The 26,542-nt window shown below is 41.7% G+C and overlaps 1 protein-coding gene across 2 annotated transcripts in view; it reads right to left on the bottom strand.

Moving 5' to 3' along the window:
- DEPTOR (DEP domain containing MTOR-interacting protein) overlaps positions 1–26,542 on the bottom strand; it is a 205,586-nt gene that overhangs the window by 41,244 nt on the left and 137,800 nt on the right. For both annotated transcript variants that reach the window (XM_006830674.1, XM_006830675.1), the window contains 4 exons: positions 24,644–24,829; positions 19,954–20,088; positions 17,753–17,823; positions 15,498–15,602 (listed from right to left, as the gene is read on the bottom strand). In XM_006830674.1, coding sequence (XP_006830737.1) covers positions 15,498–15,602; positions 17,753–17,823; positions 19,954–20,088; positions 24,644–24,829 — 497 coding nt within the window. The remainder of the gene's footprint in view (positions 1–15,497; positions 15,603–17,752; positions 17,824–19,953; positions 20,089–24,643; positions 24,830–26,542) is intronic.

Here is a 26,542-nt window from a genome sequence, read left to right as displayed (position 1 = left end):
AGTAATAACCAGAAATCAAACCCATTGTCAGTGAGTGGATTCCCACCTTTAGTGAGCCTATAGGGCACAGTAGAACTATACCATAGGGTTTCCAAGGCTTTAAATCTTTACGGAAGCAGACAGCCTCATCTTTCTCCTTTAGAGGGCTGGCGGCTTTGAACCGTTGACCTTTTGCTTAGCAGACAAGTACTTTAACCACTATGCCACCATGGTTCCTCTCATGAGCAATATGGATTGCCAAGAATTGCTGTTGAGATTTGGGGGCTGCTTCTTGGTTTGTTTTGCTCTGTGCAAATTCTGACACCAAGTGGAGCTAATGCATTGGTGAATGTGCTTGTAATTGAAAATGCAAGGAAAAACCTCATCCCCAAAGTTCTCCATCCATATGCTTTCACAATGCATTATGCAAACAAACTGTAGAACACTGTCTCATGTTTAAATTTGAGGCATGAAAACCAGCATAGCCCTTCATCCAACAACATGAGGGGACTATTCAACGCTGCATTCGTTTTTAAGTGTTCTGGGTGGTAGTTCTTGCCTCTGGCTGCACATTAAAGTCACCTGGGAAGTTTCCATAAAGGCCCAACCATGTCCAAATCTCTGGATCACTTTTTAGGAGTTTCCTGGGTGATTCTGATACACAGTGAGAAGTGACAAACATCGGTCTGGGTACTCATTCAAAAGATCTCTTCGTTCATTCTTAACTCTGGTTTTCAACCAGAGGATGATATTGAGGCCTTGTACCCAGAGACAGAGCTACGGAAAATAGCACCTATGGTAAGCACTGAAATTCCAGCCCTGTCCAAACATCTGACACCTTCTTTTAGATCACTTTGTCATAATTTCAACTCAAAAATACAAGTCAACTTTTACTTAACATATTATGGCACTACATAAAAATTACAACTGCCCCTGCCTTATTTTCACTGATGAAAATTGGTCTAACATGTGTCAAATCATTTTTGTTTTTTTCCTTCAGGTCCTTCTCTTTCTTCACTCAGCAGAGCAAGATCAGTCTTCCTTGACCCATGTTTTTGTTTTTAAGTGTTATTGAGCCAGTTCCAACTCATAGTGATCCTAGATAGGGGCTTCCAAGGAGCAGCTGGTGAGTTTGAACCACCGACCTTGTGGTTCAAACTGACCTTGTGGTCCAGTGCTTTATCCCACAGCACTGTACCAGGACTCCTCTCCGACCCATGGAAGCTCTCAAATTAAAAAGTCATAGTTGGTGATGGAAACTGAGATGGTTACTCATCATGCACCATGCCTGACGTATCTCTCTGCCAGTATCCCAAATGGAATTCATGGCACAGGAGGAGATGGAACAGATGCTTAACTCGGCCTGATCATCTAACTTGGGTCTTGATGCTCTTTTATGAAAAATGGAGCCAACAGTACTTTGTTGTTAGGTGTTTTCAAGTCAGTTCCGATTCTCGATAACAAAACAGAACACTGCATGGTCCTGTATCCTCCTCACAATCACTTTTATGCTTTGAGCCCATTGCTGTAACTACTGTGTTAATCCATGTTATTAAAGCCTTCTTTTTCACTGACCCTCTATTTTACCAAATACGGTAGCCTTCTCCAGGACCTGTTACCATCTGGTATCATGCCCAATGCACATGAGATAAAGTCTCACCATTCTCACCTCTACGGAGCATTTGACTGTATTTTTCCAAGGCAGATTTATTCCTTCTTCTGACAATCTATGGTACATACTCAACAGTGTTTACCAATACCATCATTCAAATGAATCCATTCTTCTCTATCTTCCTTATTTATTGTCCAACTTTTATATCATAGGAAATGACTGAAAATATCATGGCTTGGATTAGGGGCACCTTAGTCCTGAAAACAACATCTTTGCTTTTAACACTTGAAAGAGGTCTTTGCAGTTGATTTGCCTGATGTGATACATCATTTGATTTCTTGACTGCTGCCTTCATGGACATTGACTGTGGATTCATAAAATAAAATCCTTCACAACTTCAATCTTTTTTTCCATTTATTATGATACTGCTTATTGGTTCAGTTGTGAATATTTTTGTTTCCTTTACATCTCTTTCATTGAAAGCTGCAGTGTTTGATCTTCATCAGTTACTGTCTCAAGTCTTCTTAGTTTTCAGCAAGCAGCATCCAATCCAGATGTTGCCTTCTTCTTCATATAGTCCAGCTTCTCGGATCAATTGCTCAGCCTACAGACTGAATAAGTATTGTGAAAGGATACAACCCAGACACACAAAATCTCCTGATTTTAAACCATTCAGTATCACCTTGTTCTGTTCGAACAAATTCTTACTCAACTCTATTTCAGGAAGTTAGGAGAATTCAAAGAAATGTAGCATCCTCTGGTACATGTTTTACCAAAGGATGCATTACTATTATTTAAAACAGTTGAGCATAATATAAACTCAAAACAGCCCAGAGGATACTATTTACTGATATTGGCAGGGGCTGAATGAGAAAGGATGACAGTAATATATTTTTTGGTCTATGACACACGCCACATTTGTTTCTGGATAAGTCATTTCCCTTCTATGAGCTTTACTCTTCTAACCTATGAAAGGCTGGGTTCTGAGTCAACGGGCAAGTTTCAGAAGCATCCTAACAACATTAAACTGTGTACAATGTAACACCAACACCTCTATGCCTTTTGTCTTAGGAAGAGTGTCCACAACTTTCACTGGATATGTGAATACAACATAATATTAAGAGCCACAGAGCTCTTTCTAGTTATAAGTTTCTGATTATTGGTTGTTGTTATTGTTGTTATGTGCTGTCGAGTCGGTTCCGGCTAATAGCGACCCTGTATAGGGTTTCTGAGGAGTGGCTGGTTAGTTTGAACCACCAACCATGCTGTTCAAACTGACTTTGTGGCCCAGTGCTTATCCTACAGCTCCATGCCAGGAGTAGCTGAATTAATACTTCAGAAACACATTTACTCATGTATGAATTGAAGACACATTTCTTAACAATTATTTTTACCCTAATATATCCTCATTTATAATGCTATTCAACACAAAATTTTTGCAAGAGCTAAGAAAGAAACCAAGCTAATGACCATTGTTGTTGTGGTTGCTAAGTGCCATCAAGTTGGTTACAGCTCATAGTGACCCTTTAAAGGGTTTCCAAGGCTATAAATCTTTGAGGGAGCAGAAAGCAGAGTGGCTGGTGGCCTTCAGTCCATGACCATGTTGTTCACAGTCCATTGCGTACCCTACAGAGCCACCACACTCGTAATGACCAAAAAGCATTGCCACTGGCTTTCTTTACCTCTCAGAAGCGAACTGGTTTGAAGGTGATCTCCAAATACCCACGAGATCCACAATGGCCCAGAGAAGTGCTGTGGGGTTCAGGACATCTTTTGATTCCTGTCAATCTGTGGGCCTCAGTGGAACCTGATTCTGGATCCAAGTTCTAATTAGCAGAAGGAATATGTTTGTGTTTAGAGGCCAGAGACCAGAGGCCAGATTGTTGTTGGTGTTGTGGGCTATTGAGTTGGTTCTGACTCATAGCCCTCCTATATAAGGTTTCCGAGGCTATGAATTTTGATGGGAGTAGAAAGCCTTATCTTTCTCCTGTGGAGTGGCTGGTGGATTAGAACTGCCAACCTTGTGATTAAAGTCCAATGCATAAACCACGAGTCTAACAGGGATCCAGAAGACAGATAAGGGTCTGAAAGGAAGCTTTAGGACAAAGGGAAATAAGTTCAAACATGAGGACCCATCCGAACAAGAACTGGAACTGGTGTCGGACAAATTACAGAACACAAAACAATACAAGAGTCCTGAGTACAAGGCAGCAGGAATTTAATGGTAGAATTTTCCTCCATGTAGGAGGGCAGTTTGATTCCAGGCCAAGGTACTTCATGCATACAGCCACCAGGAAGCTTGCCTGCTGCTATGATGCTAAGGAGGTTTCAGTTGGGCTTCTAGGAACACTAAGTAGAAAGGTCTGGTGATCTGCTTCCAAACATCAGCAGTGAAAACCCTATGGGTCATAACAGTCTGTCTGCTTCACAACCCATCATGCGGAGGATGAGGATGAAGCAGCATTTTGTTCCTTTGTCCCTGAGTTGAGGGCTAACTCAATAGTTGTTAACAACGTAACCACACACAGAACAAGGTGTGTGATGACCATCAGTACAACTTTGCTTCAGGATTTGTCGTTAAGTGCCAGCGCACTTAACAAATTACTCATACATGAGTAAATAAATGTGTTTCGGTTTTGACTCATAGCAATCCTGTTCAGGATTTCTGAGGAGCAGCTAGTAAATTTCAACCACCAACCTTGTGGTTTGTAGTCCAGCGCTTATTCTACAGCACTAAACCAGGAATATCTGTAATTACATCATCAGGATCTACCCTTGGTGTTATGAGACACTAGGGCTCATGCTTTGGAGAAGAGTAGCAAGGAGACAAGGTTTGAAATGTTTTAGTGCAGGCCAGATCATGCTGGGCTGTGTGGGCCAAAGGTAATGACTTAATATTTTATCTAAATGCAATTGTTTGTTGTTATGTGCCGTGGAGTCGGTCGACCCTGTACAGGGTTTCCAAGACTGTAAATCTTTATGGGAGCAGAAAGCCTCATCTTCCTCCCGGAACAGCTGGTAGTTTCAAATTGCTGACCTTGAGGTTCGCAGCCTGATTCATAACCACTATGCTACCAGAACTTCTTATCTAAATGCAATGGTGGTGGTGGTGGTGATGTGCCATGGAGTCTAAATGCAATAGGGAACCAATTAAGGGTCTCAAGCATGACAGTGGAGTTGCCTGATATCCTCTGGTTGCTAGGTAATAAATGGGTGGTAAAGGTGCAAACAGAGACAAAAGGAGACATGCTAGAGCTACAGTGGTCCTGGTGAGAGATGACAGTGGTTTGGATTTGAGGAAATGAAGAAAAATAGAAGCATTCAAGATACTTGGAAGTAAAACTGGCAGGACTTGAAAATGGATTGGATGTTGGCAGTGAAGGAGAAGAGAAAAGCAAACATAGCTTCTAGGCTTCTGGCCCAAGTAACTGGGTGGATGGGGAAACTATTTACTGAGATGGAAGAGACTGGAGGAGGAACAGGAATGTGCAAAACAAAACATTCAATCAACTCAACATCCATGGTTCCTGTTCCAGGGATCTGAGCCTCTGCCAAACAAATGTTTTCCCATCTCAGCTTGCCATCACTTCACTTTCCCTCTTGGGCTCTCCTTTAAGAACCACAACTGGAAATGTAAGATCAATAATATTTTATCTCAGCTGGCAGAAAAATTGGTGGGCAGAATTAAGAGATTCCAAAGGAAAAGACAAATGATATACTCAACTGAAAGTTTAATAGTTCTCATCATGAAATAGTGAAACTGAGAGAAATGTGGAAAAAAAAAAAAAAAAAAAAAAAATCTTAGGCCCATATCTTCCTCTAATAATGTTTCTGTCAAACACTCATCTTATTCATAATTAAAAACCTGCATGAGTAATTGGTATCTACCTTGTTATTAGGTCTGAAACACTGAGAACAGGGGTCTTGCTGGCTTGGCTCAACCCTGGGTCCCCAGTGCCTGCTACAGACCTGGTAATACTTGGTAAGCACTCAGTGAATATTTGTTGAAGAAGATTGGACAAGTCTTTTCTGGTCACTGAGAGACTATTCGTTGGCTACTGATACCCATTGTCTTCTTCTTTCTTTGTAGAGCCCCACTCCCAGAATACAGTTCGTATTTCCCAGATTCCCTTGCACTTAAAGTGTGGCCAGACGTAGCTATGTATGGCCAGTGGGACATGAACAGAAGTAGTATATGCAATTTCCAGGAACAGTCTTTAAGGGAGGAGAGGGATAATGAGCTGTGTCCCTTCTTCCTTTCTGCCAGGTTGGATTGCAAAGCTAACGATGAGAGTTATTCCCATATCCATCTTACATCATGTAGTAACCTTGGGAATGGACGCTGAGTAAAGTGGAAAAAAAACAAAAAACAAAACAAAAGTAGGGACACAGTGAGCTCTAGATTGCCTGCTTTCCTGCTTTTTCATGACAAGAAATGATCCAAAAATGAGTTGTATCCACTGTTTTAAAGGGTTTCAGGTTAGACATTAATGAACCTAATCATAACTAACCTATGCATATAGTAAAATACTGTGTACTCTTCTACAAGTCTCATGGCAGCAGATACAGTAAGAACAATATCATGCTTATCTTTATTGCCTAAGATGTTTGGGTTGGTTATGGATCAAACCCAGGAGTATGGCTTTTCAAAGAAATGCCTGGTGTTGGTTGGATCAGCTTTGGTTCTTTTCCAGATTATGTAAGTCTAGGGTCATTGTTAAGTATCATTGGGTTGGTTCTGACTCATAGCAATGCTGTATAGGATTTCTGAGACGCAGCTGGTGGGTTTGAACAACTGACCTTGTGGTTACCAGTCCTGTGTATATTCTATAGCACCACACCAGGACTCTAAGTCTACAGTTGTTGTTGTTAAGTGCCATCCAGTTGGTTCTGACTCATAACAACCTTTTATAGTGTTTCCAAGGAGTGGCTGGTAAGCTTGAACCGCTGACTCTGTGGTTCAAACGACCTTACAGTCCAGTGCGTTAACCCGCAGTGCCACACCAGGACTCCAAGACTAGGGTTGTCCCTGATTTATTCCTGGGGGCATTTTTCAGATCATCTGGTTTTGAAGAGTCCTACAGAGGGGTGACAGGACTTGGCCTTACACTGCTTATTCAGATGTGATCACCTAATCTACTGAGACCTTAGTGGTCCCAAGTTAACCCGTCCCTCCGTACTCACCCTTCTTCCTGACTTAAGAGAGACTCAACACAAAGAAAGCCAGGATGACCGCCTGCAGCAGATTCATTTGGGAGCAGTACAGGCTGGTGTCAAGATGTTTCTAAAACTTGTCATTCGTTTGCTTTATAAAAGAGGACTTTCCCCATAGTTGTGAATAAAAATGTTTAGCTTCAACTAAACATTATATGATCTTTGTTGTTAAGTGCGATGGAGCTGGTTATGACTTACAGTGATGCTGTGTAGGGTTTCTGAGGAGCAGCAGGTGGATTTGAACCACTGACCTGTGATTAGAAGTTCAGTGCTTATCCGGCAGCACCACACTGGGACTCCAATATAATCTTGTTCTTCTTCTTGTTGTTATGTGCCATGGAGTCGGTTCCGACTCATAGCGACCCTGTACAGGGTTTCTAAGGCTGAAAATCTTTACGGGAGCAGAAAGCCTTATCTTTCTCCTGTGGAACAGCTGGTAGTTTTGAACTGCTGACCTTAAGGTTCGCAGCCCAATTTGTAACCACTACGCTACCAGAGCTCCTTAGCAGTAAGCAAAATTGAGTCCTTTGAGTAATGAAAATTGATGTTTAGAAACAATTAGTACAATGCACTAATGAAACTCATGAACATCAGTCTCCCCGACTCTGGGATCACAAAAGAACTGGATAGTGCCTAGCTAGCACTACCAACGATTCTGAAAAGGGCCACTTTCTAAGGTCCTGGGTAGAGTGAGAGAAAATGTGGGATGAAACTTAGCAACTATAAAAAAGAACAGGCTTACTGGTCAGAAAGAGACAGGAGGAATCTGGAACTATGGTCTTTGACCACCCTTTAGGTCTGGAACTGAATTCACCCTTGTGGCCCAATTTTCAGCTAAGCACTAGATAGGTATATAGGGGGGATGGCAACACTAGTGAGGTACACACACCACAGAATGGTCAACCATTAAAGACTGAAAGGACAGCATATACCTATGGGCAAAAGGATATGATGTGTTCAACGTAAACCTGGTGATCTGCTCTGTAAACCTTCACTCAATTCACAATAAAAAGTTTCGTTCGCCCTTTGATATAAAGGCAGTTGAGGCAGTCTTTAGTGGGGCTGGGACTGGATGTAATACCAGTGTTAGAATACCTGATTCTAGGATGCACGTTTTTCTGACTCTGAAATGGGGCACATCTTACAATTAGTGTATTTGACATTTACTGACATATGCTTACTGAATGACGACCACATGATGGGCCATGTGCTTGATAATTATACACGTATTTCTACTGATCTACCTGGTTTTGCCATCAAGCAGCCCGCATTGCCATTGTAAGATGGGAAACTGAGGCTTTAGCATTTCTAAGATTACAAAGTGACAGAATGGGAGTCATGTGCTACAATAGGGCAGACACGTGTGACTATATAGACCCTGTCTCCATCCTGTCTTCCTTTAGAGATTTTATTTTGTTACTTTGTATTTTCTTTTTGTAGATAATACACAACCAACAATCAGCCAGAAGATGCAGAAAAATGCCCTAATTATAACTAATAAAGTGTTAAGTGTCATAGGGTTGGTTCTGACTCATAACAATGCTGTATAGGGTTTCTAACTATAACTAATAAAGGGGACCTATGTAAGTCTATACAGGGTTGCTATGAGTCAGAGCTGACTCAACGGCACTTAACAACAACAACAATAACTAACAGTTGTTGGCATTGTAGGATAAGCACTGGATTGCTAACTTCAAGTTGAGTGGTTCAAACCCACCAGCCACTCCTTAGAAACCCTGTACAGGGTGGCTATGAATAGATTTGGTTGTTGTTGTTAAGTGTTGTCGAGCCGGTTCTGAACCATAGCCACCCTGTAGAGGGTTTCTGAGGAGCGGCTAGTGAGCTTGAACTGCCAACCTTGTGGTTCAAACTGACTTCGCAGTCCAGCGCATTAACCCACAGCACCACACCAGGACTCCTAGCAACCCTGTACAGAGTTCCCAAGGAGCAGCTGGTGAGCTTGAACTGCTGGCCTTGCAGTTCAAGCCAATTTTGCAGTTCAGCGCATTAACCCACAATACCAACTAGCTGAAAAGGAGTCCTGGAGGCACAGGGTTAAACCACAAGGTTGGTGGTTTAAACCCACTTGTTTTATGGAAGCTTTCTGCTACCATAAAGATTTGTTGTTGTGGTTGTTAATAGCAACCCTGGACTGCAAGGTTGGCTTGAACCACAAGGTCCGCAGTTCAAGGTCACCATCCGCTCCTCAGAAAACCTATACAGGATTGCTATGAGTAGGAACCAACTCAATGGCACACAACTAAAACAACAAAAAGTTTAGAAACCAGCCAATGAAAACCCTATGGAACATGGTTCTCTAACATATGCATTACCAAGAGTGTAAATCAACTCTCTGGCAGCTGGTTTGGGTTTTAGTTTTGGTGTATGCAGATGTGTACACAGACATACTTACAACTAGTTGGTTTCTATTTGTTCTGAGATCTCAGCTTGAGCACTCTTTCCTTAGGAAATTGGTTCCTGTATCCCCCTCACTGCCATGTGAAAATCAGCAACTCTTTATAGTTATACCAGGGAGCTTCAAAAAGTTCATGGAAAAATTCCACTGTCCTTTCACTCCATTTTCCAAAAACTTTTTGAAGCCCCTTCGTATTTTCAGTAGTGAAATTATCTGATTCATGTCTTGCTCTCTCTTTAGAGTATAATTTCCATACGTGATACAGTACCATGTAAGTGATCAAAAATATTTATTGAATAGGGAATGGTACAGAATTAACTACGTCCTTCCAAGGGCTGAGGGGTCCCTGCTAATAAAGGGCACCAAGCAGAAAAGAGGTCTAATCTAAGGCTCTGAGAAGTGGCCCTCTCAGGCTGGAAGCTCCTCTCTCAGGTGAAGTAGCCGTATGTCTCACCCATGCCCCCAGATGTACAGCAAAGAAACACTGCCCCACTTTCCCTTGGGCGAGACATGACATCTCTACAAAACTGAGACATGGTGCAGCTCACAAAAGAACATCTTTTCTCTTCCTCTAAGTTTTGTTAAGGTAGTCTTAGTGTGTCGCTGGAGGATCAGCACTGGACTGCTAGTCACAAGGTTGGTGGTTCAAACCCACCTGCTGCTCCTTGGAAACCCTATACAGGGTCTGAGTCAGAACCAACTCGACAGCAGTTAACAAACTTAACAATGGTTTTCTAAATGCCACTGAAAAAGATACTCCTTTTAGAGTACCACAAAATATTTCCTTTTATCTGTGGATAATCACTCCACAATTTGCTACTTCAGGGTCTGATCTGTCTTGGCAAAAATGAACTAGGAATTTCAGATGGTTTTCCCAACCTAACTTCTCTCCTATAGAAGGAAATTGCCACAAAACATGCAGGCTTATTGATGTGAGAAGTGAAAAACAAATTTTGAGAATTTTCCCTCATATGAAAAAAAAAAAAAAAAAAAAGGAACATCACAATCACTAATTCCTCATTCTGACTCAGATTACTCCTGCAAGGAAAAATAAACTTGCCAGGAAAAACCAAGGATTTCTTTTGTTCCTGTTTGTAAGCACAGCTCAAATCCTCTCGGTGTCTCAACGCAGAATCATTTGCTCTGACACGTGTTTCATTCAAATAACCAAAGTGAGTATTTCGCAGTTTTCAGTCTAACAACCCTACAAGCTGTGGTCCTCAGTGAAGTGATGGGCTGGTGACAAAAAAAAAAAAAAAAAGCTATTTATTTGATCTTCTCTGAGCCTATCCCAGTGGACATGTGACCATTCTGAGCAAGCATTTTGAATTAAATACAAAATCGTGTGGCAGGAGATATGAAAAGTGCACTGGGAAGATCACCAGAGGTGGAAGATTTTGATGGAATATGGGCTCTGCCTCATGGGTATTTCTTAACAACACAGTAAGATACATATGGGCTTTGGGGCAGAGAGCTCATGTTTGAATCTAGGTCTGACATTGGATTACCTCAGAAGGACCTTAACCATATCTTAGTGTCCTCATTTGTAAAATGTGGAGAACACTACCACCATCTTGCAGAGTGGCTAGAGCCATAAAACAGAGGATGCTTGTGAAATGTGTGAAGACACGCAGCACGGCAGTTACTCACAGAGTCCCCTCAGCCACTCCAAGGAACCCTGGTGACACCTTATGGTTAGCAGTTCAAACCCACTGGCAGCTCCGTGAGAGATGAGGCTGTCTTACTCCCTATATAGGGTCATTATGAGTTAGAATCGACTCGATGGCAAAGTTTTTGTTTCTGTAGAAGAACCAGTTCATTTGCTCAATCAGCAAACTTCCTTTGTACACATACCATGTCCCAGCACCTGTGGAGCTACCGAAACAGATTAATAAACAGACAAATAAATATCATTTGACTGTGATAAATAGTATGAAGATTATAGACAGGGTGATTTGGTGAAGAACACTAGAAGGAAGACAGGCCTTAGCTCAAGGTCTTTAAGGAAGGGTTGGGGATTGGATTGTACTGCATCTCCTGTTCCCTGAACTACAACACTGGAATTCTAACCCTTGTAACTGTAAATATGACTTTGTTTGGAAATAAGGGTTTCCCTCTTATGTTAATGAAATCATGCCAGAGTAGGGTGGATCCGGAGTTATAAAGCAAACAGAAAAAACACAGACACACACAGGGGAACTGCGCCATAGGGAGACAGCAAACAGATGAGTCTAGAAACCCAGGAACTCTAAGATTGCCGGCAGTTCCAAGAACCTGAGCTAGACAAAGACCTCCTTCTAGAGCTGACACCTTGAATTAGGACATCTAGCCTCCCGAACTGTGACAAAATACACTTTATGTTCTTGAAAGTTACCCACTTGTGATATTTTTTGATGTTAGCACTAGGTAACTAAGACAAAGGCTTCTCTGAAAAAGTGACATTTAATCTGAGAGCTGAATGACTGACAACAATGAGACTAGCCATCCCACCTTTGGCAGAAACAAAGGTGGGATTTGGGAGGAACAGAGAGAAGGCCAATGGTGCTGTCTGCTCAACAGAGCACCCTAGAGCAGGAAATGGTACACAGGCCTGGATGCTGTTTTGAAGGCCACAGAAGTCATCTGGAATTTATTCAAATTGAGTGCCTTTGAGTTGTTTCCAACTCATAGTGACCCTGTATAGGGTTTCTCAGGAGCGGCTAGTGGGTTTGAACTGCCGACCTTGCGGTTAGCAATCTGGTGTTTATCCTCTATCACCACACCAGGATTATGCCTGTGTCTGCCCCACAAATCAACCTAATGAAGTGATTGACTCTGACATAGGACTGCAGCGTGTGGAAGAGCATAAAGGTAGAACTGGCTTCCTTGTCAAATTGTTGTTGTTGTTATGTATCTGTCGAATTGGTGCCAAGTCATAGCGACCCTACGTAGGGTTTCCAAGGAGTGGCTGGTGGGTTTGAACCACCGAACTTGGGTTAGCAGTCCGGTGCTGATCCTACAGTGCCACACAGAATTCTTCCTCCTGAAACAGTTTATTCCTCCAAGAAATTAGTAGTTCGATGCAGACATTGTAGGGACTCATGTACAGAATGGATGCAAGATCAGGTCCCTAGAAGACTCAGTGAATGACAGCTCTTTCTTATCTTTCTTCCTTTTTCCTTGCCTGGGAATCAATCAGGAGCTCCTGGTACGAAATTGCTAGTGAATGAAAAGTTGGCACTGGGCAAACCCAGGAAGAAAGCTTTGAAAATGCAGTGCATGGGTTGACTAAACTTTTGAGGACTGCCATGGTTCATGCTCCAAAGGCCCTCCAAGTCAGGTTGAAAGATTTTATATTTCAATTAAAAGACCCTGCAAAATAAGACTAACTCCAAATTCACAGATGCTGGGTCAAGTGAGAAGTTTAATTAATTATAGCCATTGTTCTCTGGGCATGGAAGGGGAGGAGAGTAGTAGGAAAGAATACAGTGATTTTTTAGAAAAGGTATAATTTAATTGTTACTTTTGGTGTAGTTCTTTGAGTCATTTCAAAGCTAAAAGTAAGAATATTTGGAGCTTCTGTGGTCTGTGACAATCTCTGTTCATTTTCTGGGTTTTGGAAACAAATATGTCACTCATACATGAAGAAGAGAAGGTAACTAACTAGGAGGGGAAAGGAGCTAAAACAAAAAATTGAAACAAATCTGACATCTTAAAAGTCTAATATTTCACACAGAAACCTAAAATTCAATTCAACTGACAACTGAAGTCAGGTTAGAACCCATTACATCTGCACATTTATTTGTTGTCTGGTATGCATCTGAGACCCTTCCTGCACCTCAATTGCCTGATCTGGATACCATTGGTCTAAGGCAGCTCAGAAGAAGTCAGGACCATGAAGACTTCTGGGACACTAGGGTTAGATGACTTAGATGAGTTAGCATAGCCCTGGCCACTCAATCCAAGGACACAGCTACTGTGGAGTTCTCCCAGTTCTACAGAGAAGTAAATTTTAATGCTTATTAAAGAAGACGATGGTCTTCTTCAGCCATGGATTCAGAGTTCTACTTATTCCTGGCCAAAAGATTTTAAACATTAACAGGCATAATGATACCTAATCTCTTCAGTATGGAGCTTATCCTGTTCACATACTGGTGGGTCCACATCTTAAAAATTCTTGAACCCCATAATAAAGTGAATTTATAGAGAAGAGGCCAATGAGAAACTTCATTACATGATGATCTCCACTCCTGGCAAGGAAACAGTGAAATTGGGCAGTCACAGTATAGATATGAATTGCCCACTGGGTAAAGTGGCCACAAAGACCCAGATGCAGGGCCCTATCCTCAGCAGAAATCAGTAGTAATGCTGGGGCCAGGACCTGCTGAGTGAGCTTGGTGTTCGATGCAGGAAGGGACAGTGAAGGCACTGCGGTCGTTGTACCATGTGGGTGGGGTCTATCACTGCCAATCAGACACTAAAAGGAGATGCTTCATTCGGATTTTGGACCATTTTTACTACTGAGACTTTGCAGTCAATCAGTGGTCAGGTAATGCCAGTGAACAGGATTGCAATCATTGAGATGAAACATAGCATATAATTGGTTGAATATAAAGCTCATGATCTTGTCTGTAAAACTTCACTCAATTCTCAAATCAAAAGAAGAAGAAGTACTACATACGGTTTCCAAGACTGTACATTTTTACAGGACCAGATAGCCTCATCTTTCTCCAGAGGAGTGGCTGGTGGGTTTGAACCACTGACACTGTGGTTAGCAGCTCAACTCTTAACCCTTTATGCTCCATGTCTCGTTAGCCAACAAACAGTACTATTAAGAAATATGTATTTCAAATGGACAACTGTATATATACATAATCTATATGTATATGTCAATCTAGTCTAAGGAATCCATTTTACCAAAATAATTTTCTTAGAACAGTTAATAAGATCTCTATCTTAACAATCTTAATAAAAATTCCACCTGAATGTTTATATTAAATACCAAAGCACTGTTAAACAATTTATACAGGTTGTTTAACTTCAAGATTTATCAACATTTTTAATATGTGTGTGTTTTGTGAATTTCCAAGAGGGGGGTTAAGTGCCCAGCGGTTATAAATGGCTTTGACCACAGAAACCCAGGACAAGTTAGTTCGCTGACCAGTGAGCAACATGGACAGTTCAGGAAATCTCACCTTGATACATTCTGTACTGCTGTATGCCATGTGAAAAATCTCTGCAGACTTCTTGAGAACTCAAACTATGAGTGAAATGTTAGTTCATAAAACTGAGAAAAACATCAGGTAACCCACTTACCAGGATATATGCAGAGGTTTGAGAAAGTTCCTGGAAGAATTCTATTATCTTTTCATTTCATCTTTCCATGAACTCTTTCAAGTCCACTCTTCTATCTTAAAGAATTAATCAAACAGCAATGCCCAAAACAGAGTTAAGCATGTCAGTCAATAAAGGTGGACTAAAATAATTAAATTCATGGTACATTTGATTAAACAAAATGAAGTCTTAAGCTGTAGTGTACATCCATTGCTTTTCCCAAAGGAAACATGTCTTGAGTCAAAGAGTCATGTGGACCATTGCCAAAAATAATTTATCCTATGCACTTTATAGTAAAAATAAAACAAAAAATCCTGGCCACAACCAAGTGTTCCACTAGAAAATAAAAAATTCAGCACAGATAGAAATACTTGCCTTTATGGCTCTAGCCAACTTTCCTACTCTGAAGTTCTGATGAAATAGAGAATTCTCTAGCTCCTTCAGAGTTCAGTGCCCAGCCAATCACTACCTCCTCACTGTGAGGGAAACACTGTCAACTTGGGATAATCGCCATACCGGGCTGATTATCCAGATGGGTAGCCATTTGGGTTGCCCACTTTTCTCTTTCCATACACTCCCACTCTGCTAACCAGAAGAGTGGAGGTTCAAGAAACATCTGGGAAGAAAGGTGTGAGTATGTACTTCCAAAAAAATCAGCCACTGAAAACTCTATGGAGGGTGTACAGTTCTACTCTGATTTGCACTGGGTTGCTGTGAATTAGACTCAACTGGACAGCTAAGGTTTTTTGTTTTATTTTGTCTGTTAGAGGAGAATGAAGAACCAGGGAAATGTTTCGGTATTTGGCAGAATCAAAAAAAAAAAAAAGAAGAAGAAGAAAAAGAAATAGGAAAAGAATGTATGTAAAATCACAGGAGTTTGGATCCCAAGCAAGAACAATGGCTGTTTTGGCCTGAAACCCCAGGACAGGTAACAAAAGATGGTGGGACAAGATGGATTAGTACCTTCATTCCTGCAGCAGCTGCAGGGCCACTGGGGTCCACGGCTTGGATATGGCATGGATTACTTCCTCGAACCACAAAGCCCCAGCCAACGGCATCACCAACAATCTAAAGAGGAAAGCCAGCCAAGGATTAAGCCCATGCTATGACATTCATTTTCTCCATTTTATCTTTACCTCCTCAGGGGAATGAATCGCTTTACTAGGCTGATATAGGTCTGCATAGCTCTATGGAAAATGTGCTCAAGAAACCTACACTTGTTTGGCATGAAGAAGTTACTACTCCAAGGGCATGAGACAAATAACTGGCAGATGGTCTCTTTCTTAGATAGCTATCCAACTTAATTTCAGACTTCAATGGAAGGCTCAGAAGATCTTAAAAATGTAGTTGAAATGTCTTCCCAGATCAAATTTCAACTTCCAGTGTATTCTGTTCCCCTAGATCCAAATGGTACATTCTTGATGAGCATGGTACATCATTGAGGTCTGAAGTAGTGACTTAAATTATGAATGGTGGGAAATATAAAGACATTTGGCTCTGTTGAAATCCAATTTTCTCTTCAAAGAAAGTAAATTGAAAGAAAATACATGAAATTCACATTTTACAGATAGATTTTCATGCAAAAGTTATTTGGCATTTTCCCTATAGAATCATTACTACAATTGTCAGCTCTGTACCCTGGGAAGTTCCCAGACATCATGTCTTTAACCCACATCCCAATTGAATTACAGATGAAATAAATTCACAATCAATTACTAGCAATGCTGGCATTTAAATTCAAAACCAAAAGTAAATACCCTTCAGATACAATCAACTGCCTCTTGAATGCTGATGGTTGAGGAAAAGCCTGGAAACAAATGAAAATTTGGGGGGAAATTCTCAAGATGACTTTTTTAGACACTTCAGTGACTTGAGGTTTGCTGGCACTAGTGTACAATACCTCATTTCACATCCATGTATACAGTTTTCCTTTGTCTCTGGCACAAGACATACTACCTGTACCTTTCACATATTGGTCAGCTATGGTCACAGTGGGATTTTGATTTCCAGACCCAAGAAGGTGAATGTGTGAGCACCTGAGGGCAGGAGCTGGGCCTGTCCTGTTCTGACACCTACCCCAGAAATGGGGAATCTGAAGTGGTCCTTTGATGCTTGTTTGTACAGTGAGTGTGTGTGAAGAGGCATTTCCATGAGGTAATGGAACAAAAGCTAGAAGACTGGATGGAAAGAGAAGATGGATGTTGGTGTGAGGAGACTTGAGGGGGAGGGGGAAGGGTGGCTGAGGTGATTACAGAATACTTTGATTCTGTTTGAAAATAAACCTTGGGGCTGATGAGAGTCAGAAAGAAGGCTGAAGGGCCTCCAAGAAGATGTGAGGTCATCAGGAGCTGCTTACAAGTTGGCTGTTGTTCTTTAGTGCTATTGAGTCGATTCTGATCCATAGTGACCCTGTATAGGGTCTCTGAGGAGCAGCTAGTGAGCTTGAACCACCAACTTTGCAGTCCAAATGGCTTTGTACAAAGTACTTAAAATCAGGTGCTTGTAATACAAAGCGTGGTGCTCGCCAAAGGCACCAGTTATTATTTTAGGACAATTTATCCCATGTTGTTGCTATGAAGTAGCGTCGAGTTGGTTTTGACTCATAACAACTCTGTATAGGGTTTCAAGGACCAGTTAGTGGGTGTGAACTGTCAACCTTTTGGTTAGAAGTCCAACGCTTATCCTACAAATGCACACAAGTACTCCAATTTATCCCATTGGTTGGCTGGATGGTTGTCTGCCATCAAGGCGGTTCCAACTCATAGCGACCTTGTATAGTGTTTCTGAGGCTGTAAATCTTTACAGGAGTAGTAAGTCTTATCTTTCTCCTGCAGAACGGCTGGTAGATTTGAACTGTGGACCTCTCAGTTAGCTGCTAATTTATCCCAGAGCCTCCTTTAAAGTCTTAAATTATTGTTAGAATGAACTGTAATTCAGATACATTTAAAATATTTGTATCAGAAGTAGTAATTACATTAGAATAATTACAAAATAGAAAAAATAACTTAAAAGGCAGGATTAATAATAAATCGCAGCAGGTCTTCATCTTTAATGAGTACAATTGAGATTTTCATGCCTAAGGGTCAAGAAAGTCTATTATAATTGTGTTAGAAACCAATAGACTACAAAGAACATGTTTTCAAGTCAGTGTGGAAGCTACTTAAGGACACATTCACATGGATAGGAAAATCGAAATGAAACAAAGGATTAGGACCTACCGTGAATGTCTTCCTTGCATATGGGGCCCCTGGCGTTAGGAGTTCCTCAGACGTGACAGGTCTCTTTAACACTGTGAGACAGACACAATTTCAAGGTATTCATCAAATACCTCACATGGGACCATCTGTGAGCAACACTGGCAAAGACCCCTGCCTCACAGAGCTGGTACTCCATCTGACCGACACAGAAGGTATCTGCAAACATCAAAAGCCTTAACCTTAATTTATGGAGCTTTGGGAAAATTTATGGAGAAATGGAACAGGGTGAAATGATATCTATTTGGACTTGGTGGTAGTTGGTGGTGGTAAGCCACGGAGTCTGTTCCAACTCATAGCAACCCAGTATATAATTTAAGATGCTGTCCTCGGAAACCCTGTACAGGGTCACTATGGGTCGGAACCGACTCGACGGCACTTAACAACAACAACAACAACAAATCTTTATGGGAGCAGAAAGCGTCATCTTTCTCTCACGGAACAGCTGGTAGTTTCGAACTGCTGACCTTGAGGTTAACAGCCCTACTTGTAACCACTACCCTACCAGAGCTCCTTATTTGAGCTTAAAGTATTTTCATTGTAAAAATAAAATCTCCTTTCCTCATTTCTATCTTATCATCTATACCCCATGAATTGACTCGATGGTATTTGACAACAAATGCCTGTTGCTCCGTGATTTTTCTGCTATAGTCAGACTGGAAAGCAGTTCTTCATTCACTTAAAGGTAACAACTTTATTCCTGGAGTTAAACCTTGAACAGGTGCTTTAAAAAGTGTTAGGTCATGGGTAAAGAAATGACTGACCTAGGTAATAATCACATACAATAACACTTTGAATACTATCTACTAGTCCTTTTCTCACTACCGTATAAACACCTACTCCTCAGTTACTGACTGTCTCATTATCTGACATGTCACATTCATCACAACAATAAAAAATTGCCTATCCAAATACCATGCACATTACTATGAATGCTGAGGTGTGCCGTGAGAGTAACGCTGGCTGTGATGGGTAAGGTCATGTGACAACTTAGAGGCTCCATGATTCTCAGTGGTTTGGAAGTTACGTAATGATGTAGTCCTCTCTATGTTTCTGATCTGACGTGGTTATCTTCCATTGGTCACATAACACTGGCTTTTGCTTAACAACCTGGTCTTTATAACCTAGCCATGCTGATAAGTGAGGAGTCAGTGGTTTTATCTTTTCATCTAAAGAGATGGTAGACTTTTTGGGATCAGAAGCTATGGCTTCTTTTCTTTGTATCTCTTATGCTTAGTGATGAGGAAACAGTATGAAGAAGATAAGCACAGTTTTGTCCCTGAAGTGCTAAACTGTCCTGGGGGTGAAGAGTATACTAAACACATAGGCGAGTGAATTAATGGTGGAGTCCTGGTATGGTGCTGTGGGTTAATGCATCAGACTGCAAAGCCATTTGAACTGCAAGGTTGGTGGTTCAAGCTCACCAGCTGCTCCTCGGAAACCCTATACAGGGTTGCTATGGGTCGGAACTGACTCGATGGCACTTAACAACAACAACAAGATACATAAAATAAGGAGCTCTGGTAGCATAGTGGTTACGAATCAGGCTGCGAACCACAAGGTCAGCAGTTCGAAACTACCAGCTATTCCATGGAAGAAAGATGAGACTTTCTGCTCCCGTAAAGATTTACAGCCTCAGAAACCGTGTACAGGTTCGCTATGAGTCGGAACCGACTCCATGGTACTTAATAACAACAGATACGTGATGTGGAGTCCTGGTGTGGTGCTACGGGTTAATGTGCTGGACTGCAAAGTCTGTTTGACCTGCAAGATTGGTGATTCAAGCTCACCAGCCACTCCTTGGAAACCCTATACAGGGTCACTATGGGTCAGAACCGACTCGACAGCACTTAACAACAACAACAAAGATAAGTGATCTAGGAAAAAGGGTGCAAGACTATGGGAAGCAGTGTGGGTACAAAACGTGGGGGTTGTGGGCATGAAACCTAGAGTGACTTTAAAGAGTCATTCCAGCTCCAGAGCTCCCCCTGAAAGCAGCTGTAGTGTCCACTGAGATGACACTGCAGACCAATCGCTCCCAAAGCTACCCTCATACCGTCTAGTCCTCCCGTGCACACAAGTCTCCATCTCGGAATCTGCCTCCCAGAGAAGCCAGCCGCATATCTGCCCAAGACCCCAGAGCCGCAGCCAGCACCAGGACTTACCAGATTTGGGGTTGCAGAGCACCGGGGGGCTGCTGCTGAGTGTGGGGCTGCTGCTGAAATAGCCACTGCTGCCGCAGCTGCTCATGCTGCTCCGCCTCACTGCAGACACAATCTTGATCTCCTTGCTAGGGCTGACTGCATAGGTCAGAAAACACACAGTCACTGAGGCTGGCGGGCTTGCTGCCCTAAAACACACCTGCGTTCAGCAGTGAGGTACGGTAAGGTGAGTCACCATCTCTACACAGAAGCACTGACCATGGAGTGAGAAACGCAGGGATGTGAATTGTAGCTCTGCCACTTACTAACAGTACAGCATGAGTGCAATCCCTTCACATCCCTGAGCCTCAATTTTCCTATCTGTAAAGTGGCTATAATGTTACCAATAGGAGTGGATTATGTAATGTATATGAACATTCCCAGATACCTAAAATATTATTTCAAGAATTGCCAAGCCCAAACTGAGCAATCCCTGCTAGGATGTGAATTTAGTGCTGGTCTTACACATGACGAGTCAAGAGTGATAATATATGCCCCGTGATTTCAGCTTAAACCATTCCTTACCCAGAGTAAAGAGAAAAAAGAAAAAACAAACAAACAAGGAAACAAATCCCTTTGTAGTTGCATTGATTCTGACTCATAACAAACCTATCTGTTGGACAGAGTGAAACTTCTCAACAGGATTTCCAAGGCTGGGATCTTTATGGAAGGAAACTGCATCTCTTTCTTCTGCAGAGTGATTGGTGGGTTTGAACTGCCAACCTTGTGGTTCTAGGGTTCCTGAGTCATGGCAGAAGCAGCAGAAAATATGAAACAGGCCTTGGAAGTACATATGAAGCAGCATCTCCAATGATCTGCTCTGGTTCTTTCTGCCATGAAAGAGACTGGCTCTTAACACGGGGAAAAGAGCAAGCCCATGGTCAGATAGAAGAAGGTATGGAGAGCCCTGTGTCCAAGGCTGGGCACGGGGCAAACACACAGTAAATGCTGACCACAGATACAAAGCCCTATTCCTCGCCAACACTTGGTCAGGTCTATGGGCCAATGTGTATACTAATGAGAAAGCAAACAGTTAATCTGCATATGCAAAAGACCATGACCATAAAGAGACACACAGCTCTGTGTCCTTCAAGGCATAACTGGATCGACATCAGAACGCAGACTTGGTTCCTAACTCTAGGTTTCTTTTTACTTTTCTGGACTAGCTCTTGGTTCATTTTCTCCTCCAGCCTGGATGTGTTTGAAGAACCTGGGAGGAAGGATTCTCATACAAACACTGTTGCAGAACACACGTGATTTGAGATCTAGGTCGTCTACCATTTATTAGTCATAATATTGTGGGTAAGCTGCTCATTTGTTCATGCCTAAATTTCTTCATCTACAATACCAGAGTAATAAAAATCCTTCCCTTAGGGTTTTTGTGAGAATTCAATGAGAAAATCTGTATACCCAAGCATGGCACAATGCCTGGGACACAGAAAGTGCTCAATCCATATGGTTATTCACTGTTCTTATTGCCACTTACAACTCAGAGCCAAGAAACAACATTCATTTTGTCCTGGATTTGGGTTCCTGGCTAAGCCCAGTACTTCCAAACTGTAGGTCAGCCGGTTATGTGAAGTCATGCCACATTTTCAGGAGAGTTGATGGTACCTTGTCCTATTAAGCCGAATGATATTTGCTTCATGTTAACTTTTTCTGGATGAGAAGGGTTTTCTTTGTGAACACCAATTATCATCATTTCTGTCAGGAATAACTGTAATTATGTGACTGCAACTATGTCAATGTAAAGAAAACAAAAATCCTCACAACTGGACCAATAAATAACATCAATTTAAATGGAGAAAAAAAAATTGAAGCGGTCAAAGACTTCATTTTTCTCAGATCAACCATCAAACACTCATGAAGCAGTGGTCAAAAAATCAAATGATGTATTGCATTAGGTAAATATGCTGCACAAGAACTCTTTAAAGTATTCAAGAGCTAATGTATCAGTTTGAGGACTAAGGTTTGCCTGACTCAAGCCACAAGTCATGGTATTCTCAATAACCTTATATGCATAGGAAAGTTGGATAGTGAATAAGGAAGATGTAGAAGAATTAATCTATTTAAAGTTATAGTGTTGGATAAGATTATTAAAAGTACCATGGACTGCCAAAAGAACAAACCAATCTGTGTTAGAAGAAGTACAGCCAGAGTGCTCCTTAGAAGCCAGGATAGGAAGACTTCATCTCTCATACTTCAGACATATTATCAGGAGGGACAATTCCCTGGAGAAGAATATTATATTTGGTAACATGGAGGATTGGAGAAAAAGAGGAAGACCCCTAACGAGATGGATTGGCTCAGTGGCAGCAGCGGTGGGCTCAAGCACAGCAACGATTGTGAGGTTGGTGCAGGACCAGGCAGTGTGTCATTCTGTTAGCATAGGGTTGCTATGAGTCGGTACCAAGTCAACAGCACCTAACAACAACAACAACATGCGATTGTTGGACCTTTCATGTAATATCCCAATCCAATGTGCTTCATGAACTCTTATGTTTATTTCTCATAGGTTTTCTTTGTTCTCTATCACGTGGGAAAGCCCTGCTGTTGGGTTTATAATCAATGCCTTTTTTTCTTTTATTTCCCTTTTCATTGTGATTCGGGTTAAGCTTTCCATAGCAGATAGGTTTTCCACATTCATACACATTTTGATTAGTGACATTGATGACGATCCCCACAATCTGAACACAGTCTTCTCATTTCCTCCATGTCCTATCAAATTTCTGCCTTCTGAGCTTTGCTGTTGTTGTTAAGTACTGCCAAGTCGATTTCGATCCATAGCGCCCCTTTATAGGGTTTCTGAGGAGCAGCTAGTGAGCTTGAACCACCTACCTTGCAGTTCAAAAGGCTTTGCAGTCTGGCGCATTAACCCACAGCGCAACCCCAGGATTTCTGAGCTTCATCCCAGGACAAATGCTGCCCTTTGGATCCCATGTAATCAATTGTTTGAAGGAGTGCCTACCTCCCCTGTGTTGCTGTTCACTTCATAGGCTTGTCTATAGTTGGCTATCAGTTATCTTTTATCACTTGTTGCCAGTGCACTGTTGTTGTTGTTAGGTGCCATCCGGTAGATTTCTACACCTAGTGGCCCCATGTGACAGAGGAGAATAGCCCCATAGGTTTTCTAGATTGTAATCTTGAACATTTGCATTAGACACACCTGCTACAGAAGACCCATTTAAACTGTTAAAAAGCAAACTGGTCACTTGGAGGACTGAGGGGCGCCTAACCCAAACCATGGTATTTTCAACCAACTCATATGCAAGTTAAAGCTGAACAATGAATAAGGAAGAATGAAGAATAGTTAATGGATTTGATTTAAGGTGCTGGAGAACAAACAAATCTGTTTTGGAAGAAGTCCAACCAGAATGCTCCTGTCGTGTACTTTGGATATGTTATTCAGAGAGACCAGTCCCTGGAGAAGAATATCAAGATTAGTAAAGCAGAGGGTCAATGAACAAGAGGAAGACCCTCAATGTGATACACTGATACAGCGGCTGTGATAATAGTCTCAAATAGAAATGATGATAAGGATGCTGGAGGATTGGACGACGTTTTGTTCTGCTGTACACTGGATCACTTTAAGTTGGAACCAACTCAATGGTACCTAACAATAATACAACAATCTTTTAGAGAAGTAGGTTGCTAGCTCTTTCTTCTGTAGAGCCAGTATGTTGTTGTTGTTGTTAGTGCCATAGAGTCAGTTCTGACCCATATCAACCCTATATAGGGTTTCCAAGGAGTGGCTTGGTGAGTTTGAACTACCAACTTTGCAGTTCAAACTGACTTTGCAGTCTAGCGCATTAACCCACAGCACCACACCACCGATTTTTTGTGCTCAAACCACCAGGTTTTTGCTCCGCAGCCAAGCACTTCAGCATTATGACATCAGGGCCAATGTATAAGCCCCCAGAAATCCATTACTTATCCTTAAAATATATGTTTCAAACTTATAGTTTAGGAATCTGGATAATTCATGATAATTAAGAATTATTTGTAAGGAGACCTGGTGGTGTAATGCTTAAAGTTCTTGGCTGCTAACCTGAAGGTTAGTGGTTCAAACCCAGAAGCTGTCTCACAAGAGAATGATGAGGCAGTCTGCTTCCTTAAAGATTCACAGACTTGGTAACCCTGTGGGGCAGTTTGGCAGTTGGTTTGGTATTTTTTGGTTTGGGGAAGAACTGTTTTAAGTTAATAGTTTTAAAAAGCTCTGAGTGAAAGAATCTACTATAACTAAAGTATATAATTAAAATAACAACAACAATCAGACTTCGTGGGGTACTGTAGGATAAATTTGAACACGGTGGTTCAAATTTACCAGCTGCTCCTTGGAAATCCCATACAGCGATGCTATGAGTCGGAACCGACTCAACAGCCCTTAACAAGTTTGCTGCTCAGAGACATACTTACCAGCTATGTAGACATTAAGCGTTACTGTTGATGTTGTTGTTAGGGGCTGTTGAATTGGTTCCTACTCATAGCGACCCTATGTACAACAGCACGAAACACTGCCTGGTCCTGTGCCATCCCCACAATTGTTGTTACACTTGAGCCCATACAATTTATTTCAGAAGTGAATTTTTAAAAGCTGAGGTATTACTGTGCTATTTTACAAAAAACACATAATGCCATCGAACAGACAGCATACCTGACATGAAGCTGGTAGATTTCCGGTTGTCATGGCTCTGCTTCCTCAGGCAGAAGGGACTGTCGTGAGTTTCCTGAGGGGAGAGGGACTTTTCACTGAGCAGCTCCATCAGTCTTCGCCTCCGACGGAAGTTCATTCTGAACTGGTAGAGAAGATTGCTGTCCACAAATGGGTGTTTGTTGGACACTGGGGAGAAGAAACAGCGGATAAGGACTCCCTGATGTCCTGGCCACTGAACACTGTGCAGCCAGAAGACTCCAGCCAACAGGGACAAAAGTCTCAAGAAACAGCTCAGTTCTATCGATGCCACAGCAGCCGACACATGCTCCCAAATTCTTTCCACGTGTCATTCATGCACTTTTAAAATTAGCTAGCCAACTCCTCTGGGAAATGTTCTGTAACGTCACCCCCAATCTGAGCTACACTCTTACTGGGATCCTCCCAGGTCCCCGTTTACCTCTGCTATATCATTCCAACTTTCCCTCTACTTCTCTGTCTTCCCCACTAAACTATAGCCTTTGGAGGCTGTGACTGTGTGTTGATGTACCTGTGTAACCAAAGTGCCTCCTACAGCTCAAAACTTCATTCTTGGTTGGTTAGTTTCTATTTTTCATTTTGAAAGCACAAGAATAGTACAGAGAAGTCTTGTGTATCCTTTCCCCAGATTCTCCCAACATCTTCCACAAATAACAAAAGTACAACATCAAATCAGGAAATGAGTATCTACAAACCTTGCTCAGATTCCAGCACAGTCTAATGCTCTCACTATATATGTGCATGTGCCAGCTATACAAGTTCATAGCATGTAGAGATCATACGACCAGCACTGTAATCAACACACAGAACTGTTTCATCAAAACAGAAGCATTCTCTCTTGCGTCCTCTTCACACTCATACCCTCTCCCTTCCCTCCCAATCCCTAATCCCTGGCAGTTATGAATTTGTTCTCCAGCTCTATAACTGAATCATTATGAAAATTGTATATCCATGGAATCATACAGTATATGTTGTTGCTAAATGCCATTGAGTCTGTTCCGACTCATAGCGACCCTGTGTAAGGGTTCCGAGGAGCGGCTGGTGAATTTGAACCACTGACCTTGCAGTTCAAACCAACCTTGAGGTCAAGTGTTTAGCCTATGGTGCCACACCAGGATTCCATATACAGTATATAGACATTTGATATTGACATTTAATCATTAGTCACTATGGAAAATTGATACTTTAGATGGTCATAGTTATGTGAGACTGTCAACTAAAATCATTAGTAACCACAGCTAATCCTCATCAGCAGTTCTGAGTCCAACACTATTATAAGAGCTTTATGTGCACTGGTGTAGCACTGGAAGATCAGCACTGTACTGTGAATCACAAGGTTGGCAGTTCAAACCCATCAGCCGCTCCCTGTAAACCCTATACAGGGTCGCCATGAGTCAGAGCCAACTCAATAGCACTTAACAACAACAAAATCTAATGTGCATTGTCTTAATTATAATAGCCTGGGATATGGAAAATAACCTATTTTTTGAAGTGGAAACTGAGGCCCAGAGATTACTAGTATGTCACCCAAAGAAGACAGAGTAAATGGCCAAGGTGGAAACAGTACCTGGCTCCAGAATTCATATTCCAAACCACAGCTCTCTACATCCTTAGACAGAGAAGTAATTTCTGTACTTATTTAGTCTCTCATAAGAATTGAAACAACATAACACAGAACTGCTAATACAAGGCTACTAGAATTTCCACCCAACACAATATTGCCATTCAGGTTTCAGAGGTCTCTGGAGGCCTATTTGCATTTCCAGTCTTATACTTGGAATTCACGACTCCTAGAATTAAGGAGCAGGCATAGCATGAGGCTCTGTCAAACATCCCTAGGACATTTTTGTCTCTGGGAAGTAA

Source organism: Chrysochloris asiatica, unplaced genomic scaffold (assembly GCF_000296735.1).
Source record: "Chrysochloris asiatica unplaced genomic scaffold, ChrAsi1.0 scaffold00001, whole genome shotgun sequence".
Taxonomy (NCBI): Eukaryota; Metazoa; Chordata; class Mammalia; order Afrosoricida; family Chrysochloridae; genus Chrysochloris; species Chrysochloris asiatica.
This window is presented reverse-complemented; position numbering and strand designations above follow the sequence as displayed.